At 57.6% G+C, this 19,715-nt stretch overlaps 2 protein-coding genes across 2 annotated transcripts; one reads left to right on the forward strand and one right to left on the reverse strand.

Moving 5' to 3' along the window:
• The first annotated feature begins 1,391 nt into the window (after positions 1-1,391).
• On the forward strand, positions 1,392-13,778 carry TBC1D20 (TBC1 domain family member 20). The gene is made up of 8 exons (XM_068912336.1): positions 1,392-1,551; positions 4,406-4,591; positions 5,843-5,923; positions 7,485-7,671; positions 8,550-8,651; positions 9,143-9,284; positions 10,029-10,213; positions 10,377-13,778. Exons 1-8 carry the CDS (start codon positions 1,509-1,511, stop codon positions 10,630-10,632), a joined length of 1,182 nt encoding a protein of 393 aa, XP_068768437.1. The 5' UTR covers positions 1,392-1,508; the 3' UTR covers positions 10,633-13,778.
• Positions 13,779-15,333: 1,555 nt separating this feature from the next.
• TRIB3 (tribbles pseudokinase 3) lies at positions 15,334-18,163 on the reverse strand. Its single transcript, XM_068912337.1, has 3 exons — positions 17,966-18,163; positions 16,627-16,919; positions 15,334-16,295 (listed from the first exon to the last, which is right to left on the reverse strand). The coding sequence occupies exons 1-3, from the start codon at positions 18,032-18,034 to the stop codon at positions 15,818-15,820; spliced, it is 840 nt and encodes a 279-aa protein (XP_068768438.1). The 5' UTR covers positions 18,035-18,163; the 3' UTR covers positions 15,334-15,817.
• Between the last annotated feature and the right edge of the window lie 1,552 nt (positions 18,164-19,715).

The raw sequence follows: 19,715 nt of genomic DNA on the forward strand, positions 1-19,715 counted from the left end.
GCTCTCCTGAAGAGCACAATGGCACCCATCATCTCTCAGTGATCTCCAGCCCTGATGCCATCGCAGCAGCGGCTTGTTCTGGGCATTGAATATTCCCCCAGTTCCTGCAACAAGTCCTGCAGCCTTGGCATCCTGCTCCTGCTTGTCTTACGGGCATCCATCACTTGTTTGTTCTTCCCTGGGGGGAGTTATAACCATGTATTATTTCCTTGTTATTTTGATTAATTTTGCAAGGTAGGATAGTAGAGTGTATGGGCTGAGTTAAAGCAACTGAAGAGAATGGGGCACACAAACACGAAGCACGGCCCCCTTTCTGTGAGGATCGCCGGCATAGGAGACGAGGTCTTCAACGTACACCAGGGTAGCTTTCTCCTCCATGATTTCATCCAGTGAAAATATATTGTACTTAATCTTTTTATATCCTAGAATGATGTGAAAGTTGGACCATGTTGACTGTTTCCTTGATGTGCTGTAACTTAAAGCACTGAGTATGACAAAAATACAACTTGTGGTTGTTTGCACTAGGTTGTGAGCTACGCAGGACATTTAACCAAGTTTTTTTTATTATTATTTTGAGTGAGGGAGGTTTGTGAATTGGAGTGCTTGGTGCTCCCTCCGAGCTTAAAAAAAAAAAAAAACGTGGGTAAGCTGCGTGAAAGCGGAAACCGCAAACGGCTGAAGGTCCTCGTGCCCGTAAGCCTTGCAAAAGGAAGCTCGACCACCTGCGCCCGGAGGGACCGCTCTGCAGCGACCAGCTCGGCCCGAGCGCGGGGCTTGGACGGTGACGGTGCGTCGTGAATTGCCTCAACCGGCCGCCCCGTTCGGGACACTCGCTCCTCAGCACCAGCTGCATCCGCGGCACGTTAGCGGGCGGCAAAGCCGATGCCCGCGCGTAGGCGTCCTGTTGGCGATGGACTCCAGAGGCTTTTTTTTTTTTTTTTAAAGGTATTTTTTTATCCGGTGGGGGTGGCCCTTCGGGGCGAGCCGGCCGCCCCGCGCCGAGTCGCTGCCTGTACCGTACTGTACGTGTTGTACTGCCGACTGTGCTGGGAAGAAGTTGTGCCATGCAGGTCTCATGTTTTTTAATAAAAACCTCGAAACAAACGTCCCTGCGCACTGAGCGGCTCCGGGCCTCACCTCGGCACCTCCCGGCGGGGGAAGGAACCGGCACAGGAACCGGAAGAGCGCCCCGCCCCGCCCGCCCCCCCTCCCGGGGCTGGGCCGGTGCCGCGGCGGACACACGTGCAGCGCCGCCGCCCGCTGCGCATGCGCGCCCGCGCCCCTTCCTCTTCCGCCCGCGTGACCCGCCCCGCGGCGGCGCCTGCGCGCTTGGGGAGGGGCGACGTGCTGTGACGTGCAGGGCCGCGCGCCGCCGCCAGAGGGGCGGGGGGAGGAGAAGGAGGGGGGGGCGGGCGGCCGGGGGTGAGGCCGGCACCGGACGGCGCCCGGAGCGCGGAGCGCCGGCCTGGCCCCTCCAGGCCCGGGATGCGCCTCAGCGCGCGGAGAACATGTCCCGGCGGAGCCCGCCGCCCAACGGCGTCGGCACCCACGGTACGGTACGGTACGGTACGGCCGGGCCGGGCCGGGGGGGGGCGCTGGCTCCCCTCAGGCCCGGCGGGGGCGCGGCTGCGGCGCCCCCTAGCGGCGGGGCGGGAGGAGCCGCCCCGCGGCTGCGGCGCCCCCTGGCGGCGGGGCGGGAGGCGCCCGGGGCTGGCGGCCCCGCAGGCGGGGGGGGTCCCCGCAGCTTGGGGGTCCCCGCCGGTGTCTCGCCCCTGCCCGCTGGAGCCCGTGCGCGGTGCTCGAGGGCAGGGCCCCGCGTGGGCTGCAGGAGCCGCTGCAGGGCGGCCGGTGGTGCTGCCCCCCGCCAGCGTTCGGGGCCGAGGTAGGGTCGCAGCCGCAGCGGGTGTCCACGCGTGGAGCGTCTCCCGTGGGTGTCCGACCGTCTGTGGGCACCGGGAATCAGCCGCAAGAAAGACCTAAGCGCAGGGTTGGAAGGTGTGTGTGCGCGCTTCTGCTGTTGCCCAGCTCAAGGCAGGGCCCTTGATCTCTTGGGGCTTCGCTTTTTCTACCTGCAAATTACAGGAATAAGGGCAGTGGCTTTGCAGGGGTGCTGTGAGGGCAGCTTGATCTTTGCAAAGTGTTATGTAAGGGTTATTTGGTGCCTGTACTTTGTTTCTGCTATTAAAAATACAGGGTTGCCTTCAGCCTTCGTCTGTCTTTAGCCCTTCGGCAGTCATGGTGATCATCTCCAACTCTGTATGCAGGTAGTTATTTTGCTGTGATTGCAAGTAAGTGAGCACCGTTCCAGGTTCTGGTTTTAGCCATGGAAGTAAATACAAATCTACTCACTGCAGTCAGGTGAACCTTCTTTTCTGATACATTGAGAATTATGGTGCTATAAACTCCCATGCTCTGAGCGTTGCGTTAGTCTGCCTCTCCCTCAAAGTGTGATTGACAGCTTGCATTAACATTTCATGAGCGTAACAAAAAGTTGTTGAAACTTGCGAGTTTTAATGCTTACTACTTTGGTCTGCTGTAGATTTGAACAGTGTAAAGACTGTTCTCTTGTCAGCAAATCTTGGAAGAGGGGCCCAGAGTACACATTCCTTCCTTCATGCTGCTCTTTAAGTTCTCTGTGTGTGAATAGGAACCCTTTCTTTCCTAGGCTTTCTTTGCTCCTTCCTGGGGCATTCAGTATGTGACAGGGCAGTGTTTGTGTTTACGGCGAAGTGTGTTGCAGCTGATAGGGAATGGCTAGCTAAAAAGAGTCGTTTTCTGTTTGTGCACAAATACCTTTGCTTGAACAAGAGATAGGAAAGGAATCTTAAGGAAACTGATCCCTGGGTGAATTTTAAAAGGTTTAATGCTACCAGGAGTTTGGTATTTAAAGGGGAGTTGGAGATCTATCGCAAACTGTTACAGCTTGTTTTTCATCCGAAAAGTACAAAAAAGGATATTTTGAAAAGGGACAGCATCTCCCACTTGACCTACTTAGGTTTTGTGTGCAGGCGAACAGCCTGCCATCCTGCCCTTTTCTCCCATTCAGACTCTTTAAACTATTGCTCTCAGCCAGGCACTTGCAAACAGCTTGACAAGAGCGAGGAAGCGGGCCAGGGCAGTACAGAAATGCAGTAAATATCATGTGGCCAAAGAACTACACTGTGTAAAATTGCTGTGGGAAGGGTGAAGTATTGAGAAATGGTTGTTTCTCCATCAGGCGTGTTTTAATCCTCCCACCCCAAATCCTATTCAGACAAGCTCCTTATCAAATGAATCCAGTTTGGATCCCAAGAGTGATGTTAGCTTTCCTGATACTAAACGTATCCTGGAAGCTACTCGCATGGATCTGCCAGAAAAAACCTCTAAGGGAAAGCAGTGTTCACAGCCTCATGCGGTACCCTAGCCCTGTGGCTGCCCAGCAAAACCTCCATGTATACCTTAGCGGAAACTCCCCCAGCGCAGGAAATCAGATGGCCCTTGGCTGCCTCTCGCCTTCCTCGCGTGAGGCAGTGGTGGCAAATGCAGTATGAAATACTGTGTCCTTTCTCAGCTCCGCAGGAAATGCTTCTGTGTCCTGTAAGTGCATTTTACCCATTTAAAACCAGTATACCGTGTCCTTTGCATATGGTATTTGCTTCCCTATGTACCCTGTAATTCATGGGCTTTGTAAAGCAGCGCCAGCGCTTGTCTAATGCTGGCTAACCTGCACGTGTAGGGATAGCTGGCAAGTTTGTGTTTGTTGAGAGAGAAGTGGATGTGTCTGTGAAAAGTGTAACTGATATAGATACATCCTTTCTTATGACTGTTGCTTTCAGTGGAAGTTTTCAGGCTGCTATATGGAATGGCTATTTCCAGAAGTCGGTAAGAACCTGAAGTCCTGGTCTTAGGAAATGGTTGACACCTGAGGGCAGCTGAGTCAGCCTTTTCTGCCGAGCAAACGGTTGCAAAACGGCTTTGCCCAGCGTTCATGGTCCTGCACAGAGCGGTGATTCTGTTGACAGGTATGGGAGCCGAGGGCAGGTAATCCACTCGAACACAGGCGGTGGTTTCTGTGGCGTGCTGGCACTCCTGTGTCAGCAGAGGGACAACGGTGTACGTCCTAAGGGGGTCTCCTAGGGTGGAGACTAGCAGGGCCGCTAGAGAGCGGCTGCAGGCAGCAAGGTACCCTTTGATGCTTAGTGTGTGGAGATCCTGAATAGCAGCTGGTGGATCACCTACGTGGGTCACCTATAGTCTGTCATGGCAGGGCATGTGCTGAGTCTCTTGTGTCCTCTCCGTTTCTGTATGTGCGACTGCAGACATCGCAGTAAATGGGTTTTTTGCACCTCTGGTCTGAGTTGCTGCATGCTTTCCCCCTATGTGCTGGCATTACCTGTTAGCTTGCTGCTTTGTGGTCTTCTTACAGATTTTGATTCTAAGAAGAAAAGAAAAGTGGCAGAAATTTATCAGGCTCTGAACAGTGATCCCATTGATGTGGCTGCACTCAGGCGGATGGCGATCAGTGAAGGGGGGCTCTTGACGGATGAGATTCGTTGCAAAGTGTGGCCAAAGCTGCTAAGTGTTAATACAGACGACCTGCCTCCTCTTCCAGGTATGGAACGGTCTAGACTTGGATACTTGTGGAAGAACAGCTCAGTGATCTCTTTACATGCTTGAGGAAGAATCCCAGCGTTGAACTGTGCTCTTTTTGGTTTGCCTTTTCTTTGTGTACGCTGTGCTTTTCCCACCAAGCTTATGTGGGAAGGAGACTTGTGAATGAATGCCATAACTTCACGTGCTCTTTTTTTTTCATGACATAAATGACAGATTAGGAAATGCATGACTACCTAAAAACAACGTTTCCATTATGCTGTAAGAGCATTATTATCTTTAGTGACACTGGTGGCAATAAGTTTGCTTTGGATGTGGTTGGTATGGCCCTTGTGCAATTATTTGGCACGTATAAGTTAGTAAGTAACAAAAAGTAGGAAACTTCATTTTTGTTGTTCCTGTGGTGAGGTGGCTTTGCTGAAGCCTGGCTTTGCTGAAATACTTCTGGAGATGTCTCTTCTAGGCATGGATGAAGCAGTTTGTTGCATGAAGTTTGTGTGCTGTTTCATCAGAACAGAAGCAGGAACAATGACCTTCCTGATGAGATATGTGCGTGATTTTTAAACCTTACCAATGCAGGAGCTCCAAGTCTTGTAGCTTTTACAATCACTGTTCCCACAGTGAAAGATTTTGTTGATGTTCCTGAATCTAAGTGGCCATTCAGAAGCGTGCATCCGCCCATGTCAGTCAAGAGCTGGATTGTGTTAGCTGATCAGAGCTGCTGGAAGATGACATTCAATTTCACATGACAGCATGGGTAGTTTAGTGCGCCAGCAAATTCTTTTCTATTCTGTTCTAACTAACTGCCTTAGCTACCCGCTTTTTTGGTTTGTTTCTGAATTATTTCTATTTAGTAAACTGTTCTTCATGGTTTCTACAGCATGTTGTGCCTTGCTGCTGCTGAATTTCATAGCAAAAATGTGGAGCAAGGATGTTCCCAGGAACACTGAGAGTGGTGTCAGCTTAAGCCTTTTAAAACATGTTGTTTAAAGACATAATAGTATTTTTTTGTCATGCTGAAGTGTCATTAGTGTCAGAAAGCACAGCAGTAAAAGTGAGAGCATGGGGCTTGTGTGTGACACATGAAAAATTAGATATATGATTGGGGTAGTGTGTCTTTGTATTGGGGTGGATTTCAACCTCTTTCTTTCTTTTTGACTTGAGCAGGGTTTTTCCTGGCTCTCTCACCCAGCTTTCTCTCTGGTACCTTTGCAGTATTCAGGGTTAGTGATATTCCTCTTTTTTTCACTAGGAAAGGAACTGCGAGAGAACAATAAAGATTACCAGCAAGTATTACTGGATGTGCGGCGATCCCTGCGCCGTTTCCCACCAGGTGAGAGAGGATTGCTCTCCCCTTGCCGCCCTGCATGAGGGAAGATCTGTGTGTATGGGGTGCTTCCTGACTCAAACCTTCATGCAGGTTTTTCTCCTCTGGGGGTGGCGTTAAATCAGCAGGTGTGATACTCTGTTGCTACAGGAGGCTGTCTTCCGGAAAGCCTTTTCCTGCGAGTTTGCAGCAACGTTCTTGTGAAGCGGAGCTTTTCTGCAGCTATCAGCTTCCTTCAGCTCCTGCCTGTGCTGTAGCTGTTGTGTTGTGGCTCTTCTAACATTACATGCCCCTCTTCCTTGCCGAGTCCCTCTGCCAGCAGGCTAGTACCATTGAACGCTCACAGGACTGAGAGGCTTGGATCCAGCGTAGCCCACTGTCCCTAAGGGTCAAGCTGAGGACGAAGCTAAGCCAGAGCGTTTGAGGAATTTACCGTTTTATTTATTTTAGACTGCAGTCTAGCTCAGGGGTGTGGAAGGCAGGTTCATGAATGGTTAGGACAAATTTTGTCTTTAAATGGTCTCAAAATCAATTTCCTCTCAATGATTCATGCACCACATTTAAAAGAACTCCTAATACTTAGAAACAAAAGCTTTTTGCAGTTGTTTAGTTATTGCGGGTGGCTGGTGCTTTACTGTGCTATTTTTAAAACATTTAAGGCAGCAGTTACCTAACTCTGCAGAGTAGTCATTATTTCTGGCTAGAGCCTGCTTCCCCTTTCTGCTTCTTTTATTTCACATAAACAGTTGATCCATTCTGATTCTCTTTCAAGTAAGGATATTGCATGCAAGTCTGATTCGTGAAGGGTCCTCTAACACTTGCTTTCTGCCCTTGAATGGCAGCCTCCTGCCTATTTTTAGAAGCATTAGTGAAGAAGGGAAAAGGGAGAACTTTGCCATTGCAGGGTCTCGGCTGGGACTTGGCCTTTACGCGTTTTATCTGTTGACAAGGGCACTGCCAAAAAATGGCTACAGTTGTGCATGGGAGAAATAACTCTTTTCTTGCAACATCCTGTCCCTAAATGCATGTTGTTAACAGAGGACCGGTATAAAGGTGTGCTGACAGGGCCTCACAGCTTGATGCAGTTGGCACAATTTCTGTGAAAATAGGTCCTCTTTAATTTTTTCTAGAACCTCCGGGAAATTAGAAATGACTGAAGTGTCCTCAGCAGTGCTGGGTGTACAGTGCAATTCACTCTTCACAGCACCGTACAAACGTCAGTAAGCCCTACTCTCATCCTTCATGGTGACTTCCTTATAGAAAGGGGCGCTGCAGCTCCAGAGATTAACAACCTGACGACTTGCCAGCTTTCCCTGGGCCGACAGAGTGTTTGGGGTCAGGATTAGGACTCTGAATTTTTTTTCTGCTAGCTTTACATCCAGCCCCTCGCCCCACATCCCTCGTGATCGGCCTAGTTGATAAATGGGTGGGTGCTGAGGCTGTGGCTGCCTCTGCCTCATACAGCCCTCTCTTCGAATGCTGTAGCCACCTTCGCTGTTGCGGTAGGTGGCTGGTCAGGGCCCTGTGATGCAGCCCATCACAGCATCGCATGGTGCTGTCCCCACAGGGATGCCGGATGACCAAAGAGAAGGGTTGCAGGAGGAGCTCATCGATATTATCCTCCACGTTCTCAAGCGTAACCCCCAGCTGCACTACTACCAGGGCTACCATGACATCGTGGTCACCTTCCTCCTGGTGGTAGGCGACAGACTTGCTACAGCTCTAGTGGAAAAGCTCTCGACACATCATCTCAGGTACTTCACCAAGCTCTGCCTGAGGAGAGGACCTGCTTGCGTGTCCTCGTGCTGTGGAGATGCCTGTGCTTGGGGGAGAGTCTGGGCAGATGGGAATGGCCTGTCCCGGTGAGAGGCAGGGGAGCCTAGAAAGCAGAGCCTTGGGCGAAGGCCGACTGCCTGTCATGTCTGTGCCCAGAGGGATGCTGTTAGGGAGCAGTGTGACCACATGATAGGAAAGGGCATTGCAGGGAGTTGTGCTCCAGGGAAGGGATAATTGAGGGCCAGTTCATCAAATGTCAGTTTAATTTGTAGCTTCTCTTGATGCTGAAAAAGCCAACACATATATTATTAATAATTCTCTGGTTGTCTCTTCTGTCAGTGCTTCTCTGGCTCCCGTGGGCTGGCTCAACACGGTGCCTCCCACTCTTCCCTATAAAGCCCTGGGCAGTTTTGCACTGAAAGTGTGGTCTGTAAAGCCAGTGTCCTGAGCCCCAGGGTGAGTTAATCTCTTATTTGTGCCCTGAAATGAGAACAAGCTTTCAGCCAGGGAGCGGTTTGGAGGGGTTCTCCCTGTTTTCCCGGACGGCAGGTTAGATTGCAGGTGCTGCAAAGGTATTATTAGGGTTTGTGCATGCATTGCAGCAAAACAGGAAGCGGTGTCAATTAACATTGGCATGAGTGTCTGGGCCCAGCTTTTCTGAGTGGCTCACTCTGTTATCTCCTCCAACAGGTGGGAAGGGGCTGTCCAGAAGGGCCGGAATCCCTTGGGAGCAGGGGCCACCCTAGCAGCAAAGCAGTTTATTGCACATATGTTTACCCTCTGATTGCCTCCTTGGAGGAGGGCATAGCTCAGTGACATGGTCGCTTGACAGAGCTTTTGTTTAATCTTTCCTCAGGGATTTCATGGACCCAACGATGGATAATACCAAGCACATTTTAAATTACCTGATGCCCATCATAGACCAGGTGAACCCTGAGGTGCATGACTTCATGCAGAGGTATGCAGATGTTCCCTTGGAGCCTCGTAGATCTGCCCTGTCAGTCTCATGTTACTGTTCATGGTGGCATTTACATAAGCTGGTTTCACTAGGGAGCATGTTCACAGCACCACAGTGGCTTCCTCAGAATAGCTTACTCGCAGCTAATGGTGACAGTCCAAAGCCTTGTGGCACTTGGCTTCCGAGCAGACTCCAAACCTGTGCTGCCTTGTCTTGAGGGGTTTTAAAAGGTGGCATTTTCACTCTAGCTGTGTGCGGTCAGATGAGCAGTACACGTATTTTGTCTTGAATTTGTCATCTTTGCATCAGGGGTATGGTCCCTGGTGCTGGATTGAGCTCTGAATGCTATGTTGATTGTTGTATCTCCCCTTCCAGGAATGGAGGCTGTTGGAAAAACCATGTGCTGGACAGGGATCACCAAGGAGTATTTTAGCACTCTTTCCAAGCTGCCTGCAGCTGTTGACCTAACTGAGCACTTTCTCTTTGTGCAGTGCGGAAGTGGGAACTATCTTTGCGCTCAGCTGGCTGATCACATGGTTTGGGCATGTTTTGTCTGACTTCAGACACGTCGTGCGATTATATGACTTCTTTTTGGCCTGCCATCCACTGATGCCCATTTACTTTGCCGCTGTGGTAGGTATTGGCCAGGGTGATTATGGGGAATTAACTGAACCAATGCAAAGTACTGGTAGTTTGGGGCTGTTGAGAGGGGCTGGCAAATATAGTGCTGTTGCTGTCCCTTGCTGCACCCTGCTCTGCGGGGACCCTCGTGAGGTCAGTGATGTCCATCATGGTGGCAGAGGGCAGATAGGATCCGGGAGAGCTCGGAGTGCCCTGGAGCATCCGGTTCTGCAGGCTGCTCGAGTTCAGTGCTGCGGAGGCAGCATGGCCAGGAATTTTTCTTTGCAGTCATGCGCTGGCCCTGCTGCAGAGCGCTTGCTTGGATGCTGTTTGCAGCTGGAGGAGCCAGTCTGGCTGAGGGGGAGCTCTGTACTGTACATGCATCTGCCCTCTCTGAGCAGGGTCCAAACAAATCTCTGTCCATCCAAACAAATCTGTGTTCAAAGGGAAGTTGAGGAGTCTAGTCCTGCTGAGGTTCTGCCTGTGTCTCAGGTCCACCAGTACCAGGGTCTTCTCAGAAGACATAACTACCCAGAAGGGGCTTTCCATGGCTTCAGAGCTCTAGGAAGGATTTAAGCGTTTCCTTTCCCAGAGGAGAAGTGCTTCATTGCAGTGTGTCTCCTTGAAGAAGTGCAGGCCTTTCAGATGGCAAGTGAAATGTTTTCCTCTTTCAGCTCTGAAGTTAGCAACAGTGAGTGACAAGGAGTGTATCTACTCTTCCCCAGCTGTTCTCAGTGCTCTCGCTCCTCTCTCTAGATTGTGCTGTATCGGGAGCAGGAAGTTCTGGACTGCGAGTGCGACATGGCCTCTGTCCACCACCTCCTGTCCCAGATCCCACAGGACCTTCCTTACGAGACTCTGATCAGCAGAGCTGGGGACCTTTTTGTCCAGTTTCCGCCATCTGAACTTGCCAGGGAGGCAGCTCAGCAGCAGGCTGAACGGTGAGTGCAGGACAGTACCTCTGCCCCTGGCATAGTGCCTATGTATTCTGTACATCCCTGCCTTGGCCGCGCCTCGCTTCCTCAAGAAGAATTTCCTGCCCAGCAGCAAGTTGGTCCCAAAGGCACCTCTGAGGTTCTTCCTGACCCATTTCTTCTCTTGCAGAACTGCCGCTTCCACTTTTAAAGACTTTGAGTTGGCGTCAGTGCAGCAGAGACCAGACACTGTGTTGAGACAACGCTTCAGGGAGCGACTCCAAGGGGAAGAGCGGACAGAATCCATCTTGACAAAGCCAAGGACCAACCGTTTTGTCAAGCTAGCGGTTATGGGGCTAACGGTCGCGCTGGGAGCAGCTGCCCTGGCCGTGGTGAAGAGCGCGTTGGAATGGGCGCCCAAGTTTGAACTGCAGATTTTCCCCTGAAGCCAGAGGAAGGGCTTTCCCTGTCACCAAGTCCCACATCCTTCCCTGGCGGGAATGGATGATATTTGATGAAAGGACGAGTTTGGAAATGACCTGTCTGAAGAGTTTTCTGTTCTTGCTGCGTCCCATGATGCTTTTGGCCTTTGCGACAGAGACTGATGGGAACCAGCTCAGCAGGATCGTTCCCCGTACCAACACGCACCTCGTTCATGCCTCCCTGTGCAGGAGGGAGCACAGATGGGCTCCGCTGCTGTGTCGTGAGGAATTGGAGGTATGGACAAGTCTGGCTCATCAGGCCGCACAGCGGATGACTGTGCGAATGGAGAGCTGTGTGTGGGTTGTGCCGAAACGATCTTGCGTTCTCTGTTGGGGCTAATTAGTGGGAGCGAGGGCAGATGCTCGCCTGGAGAAGAGCGTCGTGGCAGGGTTTGGTCTGGGTGTGTGGGGGCGAGGGGTTGTTCCACTCCTGAGCCCTCCGGCTCTCCAGCACTCCTGCCTGCAAGCTGCCAGAACACCTTGCGGTCTTTATTTAGTTTCACCAGTAGTCTGACTCTTTTTCTTTCATTATAGGCAATCTCTTTGCAGAGTCAAATCTTTTACAAATCCCTGTTGAGACTGTGAGATGAGGTTGTCTTTGGTGTATAACCCTCCATGACTCTGCTTCCTAATCTTTGTCGTCTGATCCATTCACAGCAGTGCATGGCAGGGGACAGGAGCGTGTCTTTGGGACTTCTTGGGCCTGACTGAGAGAGCTCACCTCTCAGTCACTGGGGCACCTTCAGGGGCAATAGCATGTTCATATCTCAAGTCAGCAAGGAGAGAGATGAGCGTCACTTACCTCGCTTGAGGTGTATACTGTTACGAGCCAGATCATGTCACCACGCGTGTTCGTGGAGGCACAAAGCAGCTCCTGTTGCTGACTTTTACACCTCTGAAACCAGGCTCTAAAGTGGAGAAAGGTTTTTTTCCACCTTGTGAAATAGTTTGCGCAGGACAGAAGTCATTACTGTAGGAAATCTGTGATAATTCTCTCCCCTAACTGATCGGATTTCCGCATCACACCTCTGAGTAACACAAGTGAGGGAATTTCCCAGTAAGGTTGCTCTTGTTCCCTGCATAGCCCCTGTCTCCTCGCCGAACCCGATAACAATCTTACCGTTCCCTGCCCTCCTGAAAGCCTAAGCAGCCAGTCCTTCTAGACAAATCTGTATCTCACTGAAACAAAGCCAATAGAAAGTATATGCCTCTACCTCTCCCCTGAGCTGCTAAACCCTCCCACAAGTGCCCTTACCCTATCTCTTACTGGTTCCCGCCCGTCTCCCCCTCTGTTGCGGTGTTGTGCCCAAAGCCATCTGTGCCGGTGTCCCTGGGGTTGCACACCTGAAAATTAGATGTTGATTGAAGAGTTAGATTTCTGGATATACAAGAAAATTTGTACCCTGCAAGGCTTGACACCCTCCTGTCCATAACCACATCTGTGTAAGTTCATAACCACGTTAGTGTAAATTCTGGGTTACCCCTGTGGGCCCTCAGCCTTGGAGGGCCTTGCCTTTCCAACCCTGGGTGGCTGGAGTGCCTAGGGTGTAGTCACGTTACTTGACTGGTGTTTCTTTAAAACTCTGGGCAGAGAAATTGCCTTTGCTTCTGCAGGCTGAAGTTTGGAGTATTTAAATTCATTTTCAAACAGGTAGGGAAAGGAGACCTGTTCCCTCATCCCTTGTTGGCCGCTATCCTGGACACATTGCCTTCTAGTGCCAGCTGCTGGCTAACGGCAGGATGTCCGCGCTGCTTGTGGGAGCTGTAGGCTGGTCGCGGCTATCCTTTTCCAGCACACCTGCAGATACACTGCGTGTTTAAACAACAGTATGTGTTTGTGCGTGTATGAGGGGGCCGTCTGGCCAAGGCACATGGGACGCAGCAGCCTCTGCAATGCAATAAAGGTGAGGGAGAGGAGAGCTGTGTTACTTAGCACTTTAGAAACGAAACTAAAAGAGGAGAGCGTTTGCCTACCTGGTTTATTTCCTTGCCCAAGTCCGAACCTTCACTCTGCCAGGGATGCTGCAGATGCCAATGGGTGGCCATGCGGAGCAAAAATATTCCTTCCTGTATGGGAGCCCACAGGATGCACGCAAGACTTCCCGCAGGGTTTGCCTCTTCCAGCAGTGTGGTTTGTGCTGTAGCCATGCCTCAAACCTGTGTCATGCGAGGGAAGGGTTTGTCCGTGGAGGAGACGGGAGGATTTTCTAAAGCATCCGAGCGTGCTGGGAGCACACACTGCATGCTCCCGGCTTGGACAGCCCTGAGAAACACAAGCTCGCTGACCAGCTGGGGCCCTGGACCCGCTATGTAACGGTGGTCTCGGAGAGGTTGTGGCCCCACAGCCAGGACCCCATGTGCTGCGCTTTTAGATTAGAAGTCAAGGTCTGCCTCTTTTAGCTGCTCTGTGGGCTGCTGGGCGTGCAGAGCCTGCTCCTGCCCACGTGGAGGGCGCTGCCAGGGAGCCAGCGGGGCGCCTAATGCTCAGCGTTTCCCCTTTTCCATCAGCATCTCTTAGCTCCAACGCAAGATGGTTAGGAGGGAGGATTTCTGCAGTGCCTCTGCCTGGGACTGGAGTGGAGATAGCTGCTGTTCCCTTTCTCTGCTCCTCCAGGAGTGTGCAGGGAAGGGTGCGTGCTGCTCTCGTTTCCGAGATATCAGCTCCCTGCCTGTTCCACGAATCTCTGCGCCGTGGGTCGCTGTCAGCTTGCCACTGCGCACTTGAGGTTGTGGTGGTGCTGTGGCCCGCCCTTGCGTGCGTGCTGAGGCACCGGCGTTCCTGGAGCTCAGCACGGCCCGGGACCCCTGGGGACCCCTGGGCAGCCTGAGGAACGATTTGCTACCTTGGTGCCTGCTACCCCCAAGGAAGGGATCTCTGGGACTCGGGGCCCTCCCAGTCTCGGAGAGGTGCCTGGCGTGTTCCTACAACCCCCGCGCTCTCTGGCTACCATGCACTTTAGTTCTTGCATTGTCACCAAGGGGGAAGGAAGGACCTGTAAGGAAATGGTCTCTTCAGGTGGTTTAGTTACTCTGTATAAAGACTTATACATACCTGTGTAAATGAAGATTTGTACAAACCCTGTAATTGTAAAATAAACAGTTACTAAATATGTTTCCCTCCCGCTGCATCCTCTGGATCAGGGGCAGCTCTGCAGGACTGGGCTGGAGGTGCAAAATCTGCTCTTGTGGTAGGTACCTCCTGTCCCCCGAGCTGGCCCTGTCCCCGTAGCGGCGAGGGTAGCTGTCTGCGGTTGCTGACCCGTGTGCGTCGCCTGGTGCAGAGCAAACGGGTGGGAGGAGGAACAGAAGCAACTCGTAACAAGGATGCAGGAGCAGTGCCAAACGTTGCTTTCGTGTTGTTTGTTTGCTGTTGCTGTTCTCTCATCTTTAAGCTGCCCACAGTTGGCTAGAGGCCAGGACTTGCAAATTCCACCAGATCTCTCGAAAGTCCCTCGCCTCAGAAGCGCAGCCCCAGCCTCTCGGGCGAAGAGCAGCTGTGACCTCTCTGGGTGTTTTGCACCTCGCACGGGATGCCTGGCGCCCTGCTGCAAGAGGAGATCCCGAGCGGCCAGGCACAGTCCCCGGGCATGGTGCCCATCGTCAGGGCTGCCTGGCACAGCCAAGTCCTGCCGTCACCGTTTCCTTGTTTGCAGCTCTCGCCCTTTCCCCTCGTGGCAGCCTGCGGCCGAGGTGGGTGCGCACCCCTCCCTGCACTCTGCTGGGCCGTGATGACGCAGCCACTTTCTCTGGCCCTGGGAACTTGCTTTGCTCAGTGACACGAGGCTGGTGGCCGTGTTTACCAGATTGGGCCAGCACTATTTTTAGCTTGCTGTGACTTCCTCTCAAGAAGCAATTTTCTTAATAGTGTTCAAAACTGTTTTGTAGGAATGCGAAGACAGAGGCCCTGTTGCGCCTGCTGAAGCTCTGCCCCTTCCTGGAGGGAGCACGGGGGCTGCTCGAGGGCTCCGCGGCGCTGGCGAGGGGTGGAAGGCAGGCAGCGATGAGGTTTGATGGCACAGGGAAGCTCGGTGAGCTGGCTGCCCGCGGTCCCTTGCCTGGCCTTGCCCAGAGCTCAGCGAGTGGACAGCAGCGCGGCTTGCGCCCGAGTACCTGGGCGGCCCGGACAGAGCTTGGGGGGAAAAGCCCAGCACCATCCTTGGGTCCTGGGGCTGCTCCAGCAAAGAGGGACGGGCAGGCAGTACCTGGCGCTCGCCCTGTCCTGCCCCGGCACCCCTCCGTGTGCCTGGCAAAGCAAAAGCAGCGGATGAGTGATGAGGAAGTGCGATGCAGGCTGGGAACGGGGCCAGGCTGAGCAGAGAGGAACAGGCATGGAGAGGGGTCCTGCAGCCCACGGGGAGCCAGGCACCAGCCCAGGAGGGCTTGCAGGGGGAACTGCGGCTGCCCAGCACTGCGTGCAGGATGCCCACCCCAGGGAGGACCCCATGGGCTGGGCCAGGGGGACCTGGGAAGGGGCGCAGGGGTCTCTCTTGGCTGCCACGGAGGGCCGGAGAGGTGGGGAGAAGCTCACCGTGCAGCACTCGGTGACTCTCCCCATCCCTCCCGCTCCGGAGCGGCCATGCCCCCAAGCCCTCCCTGGGATGGCCCGGCCTCCCCCCGAGCAGCTGCAGGCGGTTCGGGCCCCTAGCAGAGTAAACAGCCCGCAGGGAAATGTCACGAATCTTTTATTTACCCAGAAATACAGAAACAGGCAAATGATGGTGTGTGCAAAAACCAGGGTCAATCCCAGGTGCTGTAACGAGGATACAGCAGAACACGTGCTGCACACGTGCCAGCTCGGCACGCCTCAGAAAGGCACAGCACGGCTCGGCACAGCTCAGAAGGGTACGGCAGGGCTCAGCAGTGTGCCTGCTCTGGGCACTGCCAAGGGCAGGCCCCGAAGGTGGAGGCCGTGGAGGTATTTACCCCCCCAGGCTTTGCTGCTGGCACAGGCCCTCGCGGTCTCTCTAAGACATGGGCAATGAGCCCCAGCTGGGAGCTGCCAGCAGCTGTGCAACCGTCCCAGCGGCATCCCGAGCTGAGCGGCCACGTCCTGCCACAGCGCCCGGCTGCGCTCCGCCCCGGAGCACGTCAGCTCTCCGGGGCCCTGGCAGCCCCCCTCATCCTCTCCTCGACTGGCACATCCAGCCGCTTAACCGTACAGCTCCTCCTCCCCGTCCTCCTCGCCCCAGGGGCCTCCGGCATCCGGCACGACCTGATCGAGCCACTGGTGGCGGGCGAGACGGGTGCCGGGCTCCCCCGGGGCGTTGAGCCAGGGGTGCAGCAGGACGCCCTGCGCCATCAGCCTCTCGGCGGGCTCCCGGCGCAGGAGGCAGCGCAGGAGGCAGCGGGCCCGGGGCGACAGCCCCTCCGGCACAGAGAAGACGCCGTGGCGGGTTTTGCTGAAGAGCAGGGTGGGCTCGGTGCCCTGGAAGGGGTAGCGCCCTGCCAGCACCACGTACAGCGCCACGCCGAGGCTCCACACGTCCGCCGCCTTCCCCGAGTACACCGCCCTGGAGCTGAGCATCTCCGGCCCCGCGTAAGCCGGGCAGCCGTGCTTGTCGCACAGGGAGACGTCGGGGCCGCTCAGGACGCGGGCGTCCTCCAGCGTCTCCAGCACCAGCCGCGTCCTGCACGGGGAGGGACGGGGCTGAGCCCGGCCAGCGTCCCGCAGCTCAGCACCCACGGGGAGACCCCGGCACAGCTCCGCGGGGACCTGCCTCCCCCAAGGAAGAGGCCAGGGCGCGAGGGAGGGCTGCTTGCAGCGTTTGGGGCTGCCCCAGCCAGGGTGGCAGCGACCTGGCTCCGGGCCAGGCGGCTCCGCTCTGCCACCCTTGTCTGCAGCTCCGCAGGGCCGATCCTGAGCCCGAACGCGCCTCGGCCCCCCGTGCCGCGCCGTGCCCCGGGACGCCCGGCCGCCGCGGGCCAGCGCTCTGCCCCCAGCCCGGCCGCTGCCTTCACCTCTCCCTGTCCGCAAAGACGAACTTGCGGAGCTTGAGGTCCCGGAGCACGAGGCCGTGCTCGTGGCAGTGCACCACCGCCTCCACCATCTGCCGGAAGAGCCGGGCGGCCTCGGGCTCGGGCAGCCGCACGCGCTGCCGCACGTGGCTGTGCATGTCCCCGTGGCTGGCCTGGAAGAAGACGTAGGCGCTGCGGTCGCCCTGGATCACTTCGGCCACCCGCGCCACGTTGGGGTGGGGCGGCAGGCACCTGTACGGCGCCAGAGCCTCCTGGTAGCTCCTCGCCGGGTAGACCTGCGGCGAGGGATGGACAGTGAGGCTGAGACCCCCAGGTCCCCCCAGGGCAGAGCCCTCAGGGCCACCCCGAGCCCGCAGGAGCCAGGTCCCCGTCCCGCCGAGCAGGGCTGCGGGTGCCGGCCGGGCAGCAGGGCTTTCCCTGGAGCCCCGGCACCCGTGAGGGCCCTGCTTCCCCGCGCGGGAGCCTCGCGGGACGCCCGTACCTTGCAGCTGTACTCAGCCTCGGTGCAGCCGTGCACAGCCCGGTACGAGCGGCCCCCGTCCCGGGGCTCCAGCAGGACGTACGGCCCCAGCCGCAGGCCCCAGGCGCCCTGGTCCGCGGTGCGAGGGGCCTGGGCGAGCGGCTGGGCGCGGGGGCCGAGCCCCGGCACGGGGCAGAGCCGCGGGCGCTTGGGCTTCGGCGGCTCCGAGTCGGGGCTGGCCTCAAGCTCCAGCCACTTCTCCCGGTGGCGCGTGGCGAGGGGCGACTGCTGCAGGGCCGGGCCCCTCTGGGGAGCAGGGAGAGGGTCAGCACGAAGCCTGGCGCCGCCAGGACCTTCACCACGTGCAGCCCGGCCCCACGGGCTGCCCCGCTGTCCGGGCAGGAGCGAAGTGGGGGGTCCTGCCAGAGCCCCCAGGGGAGGGCAGTGTGCAGCCAGCATTTGGGGGAGTTATCCTGGCTGGGCGCAGCGCACACGGGTACAGCGGGTGCAGGGGTTATCCCAGCTGGGTGCCACATGCAGTGGGTGTTCAGGGTGCAACATGCAGGGGGCTATGCAGCGTGCAGCGGGTGCTGCTGGCTCTGCAGGGCCTGGTGCTGGTGTCGGTACTCCCGGGCTCTGGACGCAGCCAGTGGCTGCCGGGGGCCCGGCCAGGCCGGGAGCTGAGGGTGCCCAGGGCCAGGGCTGGGCGAGGGGGGGCAGGGGCAGGGCAAGAGGCAGGACAGGGGACGGAGCAGGATCAAGGACGGGGAAAGGGAAGGGGTGGGGGGGATACAGGAGCAGGGGCAGAAGAGGGGATGGGGCAGGGACAGAGACAGGGGATGTCCAGGGCCCCAGCGGTACCTGTCGGTGCAGCGGCTCCAGCGGGTCCCTGGCAGGTGGGGGGTGGCGCTGGGTGCAGCGAGCCCCCATGGCCTGGCCGGGCTGCAACTGGTGGGGCAGCACTGGGGGCCGGCTGGGATCCGGGCTGGGATCCGGCTGAGCTCAGTGGCTGCCGCTCCCGTCCGGTCCCTGCTGCGGCTGATGCTGCTCTGAGCCCGACTGCAACATCCCGGGCTGAGCCCGGCCCCCTCGCTCCTTCCCGGCCGGCCTCCTGCCTCCTTCCCGGCCGGCCTCCCTCCCCGCTCCGTGGCGCGTGGCCGGCGCGTGGCCGGGCTCCGCACCCCGGCAGGACACGCAGGGGCTCCCCTTCTCCCCCATCTGCCGCTCCCGCCTGCCCTCCGGCAGAGGCGAGCACTGCCCGCAGCGCCCCGGCTGCGGCGGGGGTCCCTGTAAACCGGGGCGACCCTGGGTCCCCTGAGACGCTGCCCCGGCACGGTGCTCCGGGGAGCCGCTGGGCGGCCGCAGGCCCTGGCTGGGCTGGGATTCGCTCGCGGAGGAGCCCCAGGGACTTTACGCGGCCAGGTAGGGGCAGGGGGCTGCCTCGCCGCCGCGGCCGCCCCTGGGCCACCCTCCATCCGTCCCATCCCTGGGGGTCCCCGCTCGGCCGCCCAGCGCCGAGGCACCCCGGCCACGTGCGCCCCGGCGGGTCTCGCCCTCCTCTCCCTCGCCGCCGCGGGAAGGGCGAGTGCTTTTCCAGGGATCTTGCAGGTGACGCTGAGCCCAGGGACAGCACCTGCCCGCACGGGAGCCCGGCCAGGCCTGGCCTCGCGCCCCCGGCTCGGCGCGAGGGCGCAGGGCAAACCCTGCGGCCAGCCCCCTGCTCTGCCCTCCACTGCCCAGCGCCGCCGCGCTGCCGGGCAGGGGGCGAGGGAGCCCCCGCGCCGGCCAGGCAGGCCGAGCCCCAGATCCGCTGCGCTCGGGAAACCGGGATGCCCCATCCCTGTCGGAGGAAACAGCGCTGCTCCGACCGGCTCCGCCACCCCGCTCGTCCTCCGTGAGCCGAAAAGTCGGCCGCGTTTCCTGCGGGGGTTCTGCCCATCCTGCCGCCGGGGCCGGGGCCGGGGCCGGGGCTGGGGCGAGCGCTGCCCAGCGCGGGCAGAGGGGCAGGCGGCTCCGACAGCCCCTCCAGCTCTGCGGGGAGCTCTGCCCCCCAAACCCCACGGCAGGACCAGCCCGCGAGCCGGGGCGAGCGCTGCCTGGTGCGAGTGCGGGGCGGGAGGGCTTCGCCGGGGGCCCCAGGCCACGCCGGGGCTGCGGGGCGCTGGATCGTCGCAGGGCTGCAGGAGACGGGGCCGTCCCAGCGGTTCGGGACGCGGGGCCATCCCGGGGCTGCGGGATGCCAGGCTGTCGCAAGGCTGCAGGAGATGGGGCCATGCTGGCTCGGCGGCGCGGGCCGGTGAGCCACCGTCAGCTGGCCGGCGCGGGCTGGACGCCGCACACGCGGGAGACGCCGAACGGCAGCGCCGTCCCCACCGGGGCGCAGACGGCTGCGGGCTTCGGCCGGGGGCTCTCGCGCAGGATGGGTGAGAGCTGCTGCTGCTCCTCCTCAGCGGTGTGCAGGGCCGGCCCGGCCGCAGGACAGCAGCCCCATGGCGCCCAGCACCACTGCCATGGCACCCAGCGCCGGGCCCGCCAGCCAGCACATGACACGCTGCCGGCGGCTGCTCTCGTCCCGGGCCGCCCCAAGGGTCTCCAGGGCTCCCGGCCGGTG

The sequence above is a fragment of the Struthio camelus genome, chromosome 18 (assembly GCF_040807025.1).
Source record: "Struthio camelus isolate bStrCam1 chromosome 18, bStrCam1.hap1, whole genome shotgun sequence".
NCBI lineage: Eukaryota > Metazoa > Chordata > Aves > Struthioniformes > Struthionidae > Struthio > Struthio camelus.

Excerpts from the sequence above, each read along its gene's own strand:
- TBC1D20 (XM_068912336.1), top strand. The coding sequence starts at position 1,509 with ATGTCCCGGCGGAGCCCGCCGCCCAACGGCGTCGGCACCCACG. Across the intron at positions 4,592-5,842 it reads CGACCTGCCTCCTCTTCCAG|GAAAGGAACTGCGAGAGAAC; the intron begins GTATGGAACGGT and ends TTTTTTCACTAG. Across the intron at positions 7,672-8,549 it reads CTCTCGACACATCATCTCAG|GGATTTCATGGACCCAACGA; the intron begins GTACTTCACCAA and ends ATCTTTCCTCAG.
- TRIB3 (XM_068912337.1), bottom strand. The coding sequence starts at position 18,034 with ATGGGGGCTCGCTGCACCCAGCGCCACCCCCCACCTGCCAGGGACCCG. Across the intron at positions 16,920-17,965 it reads TGGAGCCGCTGCACCGACAG|GTCTACCCGGCGAGGAGCTA; the intron begins GTACCGCTGGGG and ends CCCTCGCCGCAG. Across the intron at positions 16,296-16,626 it reads GTCTTTGCGGACAGGGAGAG|GACGCGGCTGGTGCTGGAGA; the intron begins GTGAAGGCAGCG and ends CTCCCCGTGCAG.